Genomic DNA, 5,981 nt, shown 5'->3' with positions numbered 1-5,981 from the left:
TTTTTCTCGAAGCTTCTCCCTCTAGATCCGATGAGTTCTGTAAGAGACAGTCTGGCCACGAATAGGCACCCAGCGGTCTTGCCGATGAAGAGGTTATTCGTCTCCGCATCACACCGGCCTGAGAAAGGTAAGTGTTGCCACTTATCTCGATACATCCAATTTTTTTTGTGGCGGTGGATTTATACTAAGTCTCCCGGACCAACCCAACCTATCCTAACTTGACCTAACCTAACCCAACTCTACCTAACCTTTTTGTGGTAGGGTGGAAACCCTCATGGGCACTGGCCGCTCGCTGTCCATCGCGAGTCAGTAGTGCCGGACTCTTACCGGCTAAAACCACCCCTCACCTTCTCCTGTACTCGGAACCGCCGATGTGGCATAACATCAAGTTAACCTAAAACTTGACCTAACCTTAACTTTTCTTCGTGGTAGGGTGGAAACCCTCATGGGCACTGGCCGATTGGTGTCCATCGCTAGCCAGTAGGGTCGGACTCTTACCGGAAAAAATCACCCCTCGCCCTCTCCTGTACTCGGAACCGCCGATGTGGCCTAACATCAAGTACAGGCGGCGTGTAAAATCACTCATTTTACGCATAACTCATAGTACCAACGTATGTAAATATCCCAGTTTATCATCTACGATTTGTTATATCCGGTCCCTTACTAGTTATCAGCAATCACAGCAGGATCCATGCCCTCACCGTCTTTCCTGATTCTGGGCCTCCCTCTCTTCTTTTTCCTTTCTTTACATCACGCTACGGAGGTACCCAGCGCCTGCACGCCAGTTTCCTTGCTCTCTTATGATATACCCCACTAAGTTATCCGGGCTCACCCTGTCTCCAACGAAATGCCACCTCTGGCATGAAAAAATGGTATGTTGCGGGTCGTCGTCCGCTTGGCAGTATCTACATCGATCATCCGCTGTTTTCCCTATTCTATAGGTAAAGCTTCCAAAGGAGCCGTGTCCTGTCAGCGCCTGCGTGACTAAATATTCGAGATTCTTAAATTTGCAGTCTAGCCATGGCTTTAGGTTTGGGATCAGTCTTTTTGTCCACTGTGCGGTACTCGTGTTGGCTGTCCATCTCTGTCGCCACTTCCCTATCGCCCTGTTTCTTTCTTCGGCTTTTACTTCTTCCGTGACCGTCTCCCGGTCATCCAGCCGCCATCTTTCCTCCACTAACAGATCGATGGGGGGTATACCGGTAATAACATTCAGGGCATCGGTAGATGCGGTCTTATGCGCCATTGCAACCCTCGACAACATTGGCCTCTGGACTCCGGTTATTCTTGTATTTATTGAAGAACATCACTCGCCCCCATACCGTTGCCGCGTACAAAAAGTTCGATTGTACTGCCCCATAGATAACCTTCCTCTTTTTCCATCCCGGTCCCCTTATGTTGGGGAGGACACGAGCAAGGGCGGCAGTCTGTCTGTCAGCCTTTCCTTTGGTGTATATGACATGCTCGTTGAAAATCAGCTGGTCGTCTAGCCAAACCCCCAAGTATTTTACATTCTTTTTTGGTTCCTACAAAAACGAAACTAATCCTCTGCCTCTTTCTCGGTCCCTTGATGATGATTGCCTCTGTTTTATGCGGGGTTGGCTGTAATCCGCTTTCAATCATCCAGTTATTCACCAAGTTTAGGCTAACGTTGGCCTTTTCCACCATCCCCAGCATTTCCTTCTTGTGACTTGCCTGTTCGATGAGCGCTAAGTCATCCGCGTGTCGCAAAGACGGTACCTGGAGATATCCTGAAAAAGTGCCAGGTTGGGCGTGGAGTTGCGGAAGACCTTCTGCTCCTAGGCCGCTTGTCGCATGAAGACCAGAGCCGGCGGGTGCTAGGCCACCGGAGGATCTATATTTGTTTACGTCATCGCCTCCTAGGTTTGATTCCGAATCCTGAACATCGCGCGTTCCCTGCATTATCGCGGAATCCAAGGGCAAGGCCTTTCTTTAAAACAAAATATTCGAATCTATTATTTGCAGTACCCTATGATTGTAGCTATCTAAATGCTCCGCGGGGAAGTACAACTGGCCACCGCGATGGCACTACGCCCGACCAGAGGGTTCCCTACGCTCCCTAACCACCTAGCCGACACACTGTCCCGATTTGACCTACCTATATCCCTAGCCCGAGAGAAGAGAACAGCCTCCGGAGGTACACGGTCGCTTTAAAGCCCCCAGATACCAGTGCAATGGGACAGCCCACGTAGACTGTCCCTTAGATATGCTGGGTCGGCGTATCCTCTGATGTATTCGAGCCTGGGTTGGTCGAATACGTCCAAGAAGGCCGGCTAGTGGGACCCTAGGTGCGGCGTGACGCAGGAAGTGACGAAGTACGAATTCTTTAATAAGCCCTGAAAAGGACAATGCTTGGAACTAAATAGTTCTGTTTGCAGCAGCTGGTCTTGAAAAAGACCGTTCGGCTTTGTATCCTAGTCTTGATAAATGCCAATATGTTCCACAACGACGTCGATAACGTCGGGAAGTAAATTTTTGTTTCACTTCCAAATCTCAACTGGGAAAACTGCAGCTGAAGACAATGTACAATGTCTCTACTTTTATTCTCCAGTTTAACCAATGTCCAGTCCTTATTAATTTCCAGTAGCAACTATATCGTCGTAATACCTTATATTATTCAACAAATCTCCTCTGAGATAATAATTCGAAATTTCAATAAATCTCTGAGATAATAATTCTGAATTCTGCTTGGATTTGTAATCGCCAGTTAAAAGAACGGTTTTACGAAGTTGACTCTACTGTTAGAGGTCGAACACTGTCCTTTGCTGATCGCGACGCGCCATATTCATATGTTCGCGGCGAGCGCGCGCAGGCTCCGCCTACCTGGTTCGCTGTCGTCTTTTGAATCTGATTCGCTTTTACAATTTAAATACTCTATTTACTTTTGAAGAATCTGAACATTGGTAACACGCGTATGCGACCGTGAATCATCCTGCTGGGAGGTCCAGGCGTAGAACCCCGTCGTAGAGCAGGTTCCATAGGGTTGGCTCGAGGACCGAACCCTGGGGAACTCCCTGTGTCTTTTCTTGGGCAAAGGTCCCATACACCAAATGCTGATCGAAAAAGTAATTCCAAATTATCTTTATGAGGTAGGGACTGACCTCCGCATCCTGCATACGTTCCAAGATTTTTTGCCGTGTTGAAGGCGTTTTTGACATCTACTGTTATCACGGCCCCCCATCTAGCCTCCCTGCTATTGGCTTTTCCAATGGTGTACTTCATCGCCGATATCGTGGATCTCCTTGGTCTAAAGCCAAATTGTCTATCTGAAATAATAGATCTGTCCTCTAGTTCCTCAGTTTCATCATATGCTCATAGAGCTTGCCTTCTACATCCAGGAGACTTATTGGCCTGTAGCCCGTTGGTTCCTCGCCGCCTCCCTTGGGGATCAATATGACCTTCGCCCTTTTCCAGGGTTTAGGGAATATCTGGTCTATTAAGAGCTCTTTCACGATCTGTAGCATGGTATCCGGTATGTACTTTACCGCCATCTTCATGGTTTCCGGTAGGACCCCTTCTGGTCCTGTCGCCTTCGTCTGCCTTAATTTCCCGGCTGCGAGGATCAGTGCCTGCATATTGAAGGGTGTCCCGGGGGGGCTGGAACCCGTTCTTTCTTCTTCATCACGGAGATGATCGGGAAAAAGTTCCCTTACTAGTCTCTCCTTTCTTTCCTGGGGCAGTTCATATGGAGTCCTGGTGCTCCAGGTGACGATCCTGTAACCTAGACCCCATGGGTCCTCCTCCAGCCTATCGCAGAGAAGGTTCCACTCGGCCTTCTGTGCTCTATTGATTTTTTTTTTTCAGAACTCGTCTCTTTTCCTTATATAGTCTTTCAGCCTCATTAATTCTACTGTTTTCTGCGTGCCGGCCGCGGAGACTCGTTAGGTGTCTTCTCGCTTTATTGCAGCCCTTCCTCAGCGCTGCTATTTCGCTGCTCCACCAAATCGGTTGGAGCTCAACTCTGCCGTCTTTCTCCTTTGTAATACTACTTGCTTGGGCGGTCTTCATGTGTTTCGCCATCTGCTCAGCGTCCGCCGTCTTATGTGCGAGTAGGCCCGATGTGTCGTGGAAGATCTGGGAATCTAAGTGCCCCCGTGCTTGTCATCCAAACAATCCTCTTATTTGTCGCGCCTTCCTCGATCTGGAAGGTAATATTCTTCTGGTAGATATGGTTATGTCTATAATAGACTGTTGTGATCCCCTGACAAAAGTGGGGACTTGCCCTACATTTTGAACTATCATACCCATGGAATCTATCCATTCCGCTAGATACTCGCCTCTCAGGTTCGTTGTTCCGGCGTGCCAGAGGTACGACTTGGCATTAAAGTCTCCTACAATTACCACCTCTTTCCCTCTCTCTCTAACGTGTTGCATAACTGTGTCCAAGTATCTTTCAAATTTCGCTAAGGTAGTGTTCGGAGATACATAACAGTTATACACTGAAAACTCTTTGAAATACAGACATGTAAAGCCTTGTGCACGATAATGGTCCATTATTCTACAGTTCCGGTTATTGCAAAATATTGCTGTGTTCATGTTTTTTTCTGTGATCCAGCGCGTATTTTTTTCAGTTATAGTTAAATTAGGTTCTTGTATTAGAACAATGTCAACTTTTTTTTCTTCCACGGTTTTCTGAAGGAGTTGGTGTGCTCCTCTTCTTCTGTGTTCAGCTGCAGGAAATTTGAAGGTCCCTCCTTCAACACTACCGGAATTTGCATCGCACTACCTTCCCCTACTATTTCCAGGATAGTACGCTGAGTCGAATTTGTCAACTCCCTCTCTGTTTTTTCACGGCCTTCTTTACGTGATGTAACTTATGTTGACCTAGTTCTAAGGTCGACATCACCGGGAAGAGCGGTCAGCCTCCTTCTGTATCTACCACCCTCTCTGGCCCCTATGGCCCTCTTTTACACACACTGGGCAGAACTCCTCCCTGTGGCATTCTTAAGCCTTATGGTTCTCTCCTCCGCATTTGTAGCAGTTGAGGGTCCTATCTGGGCCGTCGCAATTTCCGGTTTTATGAGCTAAGCTACAGTATTTCCTACATCTGGGGACTACCACTCTTTTTTCGATTTTACATCTTACAAGACCTACCCTCATCTCGTCCCTCTGCCGAAGACCATCATTCAACCTAACCTAACTTAACCTAACCTAACTCAACCTAAACTTTTTTTTTGGTGGGGTGGAAACCCCTCATGAGCACTGATCGCTTGGTGTCCATCGCGAATCAGTAATGCCGGACTTTTACCGGCTAAAACCACCCCCTGCCCTCTCCCATACCCGAAACTATCCAAAGGACATTCCATAGGGTACAGGCGGCATTTTTATATTTGCTCCCTGGCTTGTATTTCAAAAGTCCTCTCCTCTTCTTCTTTTTTTCTCATAATCTTCTCTAAGAATCTCGCACCCTTATTCCATTGACTGTGACTGTTTGTCATCTTTGCTATGATATTGTTTGGATTTATCTCCCCTATTTCCATCTCGAGTTCGTTCCGTTCTCTTCCCCACCTGGGGCATACGAACAGGGTGTGCTCGGGGTTGTCATTAAGCTCGGGGCAGTAGACACATTTGCTGTTGCGTGTCTTACCTATCTTACAGGTATAGGCTTTGAAGGAACCGTGTCCGCTAATAGCTCGGCTTGTAAAATAATTAAAAATTTGCAGTGTACCCAGCTATCAATATCTGGAATCAGGCATTTAGTTCATTGTGCTTTGCTAGTATTATTCTGTCATTTTTTCTGCCATTTAGCTATTGTCGCCATCCTCTCCTCCCTCCGTGCGTTGTCATCTACAGAGGGTCTAGCGTCCAGCCTAATTCTCTCTTTCACCAGGAGATCTATGGGTGGGATCGCCGCAATGACATAATTGCCTCTGCAGAGACCGTCCTATATGCCATTGCTACTCTCAGCAACATCTTTCTTTGTGTTGAAATCATCATTCTCCTGTATCTCTGTACACGCA

At 47.3% G+C, this 5,981-nt stretch overlaps 1 protein-coding gene across 1 annotated transcript; it reads right to left on the bottom strand.

The window, feature by feature from the left end:
- Positions 1-745: 745 nt before the first annotated feature.
- LOC111515506 (uncharacterized) lies at positions 746-1,246 on the bottom strand. Its single transcript, XM_023171730.2, has one exon. The coding sequence runs from the start codon at positions 1,244-1,246 to the stop codon at positions 746-748; it is 501 nt and encodes a 166-aa protein (XP_023027498.2).
- Between the last annotated feature and the right edge of the window lie 4,735 nt (positions 1,247-5,981).

The sequence above is a fragment of the Leptinotarsa decemlineata genome, unplaced genomic scaffold (assembly GCF_025532065.1).
Source record: "Leptinotarsa decemlineata unplaced genomic scaffold, Ldec_3_MD MMD2_tig00026374_RagTag_RagTag, whole genome shotgun sequence".
NCBI lineage: Eukaryota > Metazoa > Arthropoda > Insecta > Coleoptera > Chrysomelidae > Leptinotarsa > Leptinotarsa decemlineata.
The sequence above is the reverse complement of the archived record's forward strand: the minus strand, read 5'-3'. Positions and strand labels throughout refer to the sequence as shown.

Coding starts and splice junctions, on each gene's coding strand:
- LOC111515506 (XM_023171730.2), bottom strand. CDS start 1,246: ATGGCGCATAAGACCGCATCTACCGATGCCCTGAATGTTATTACCGGT.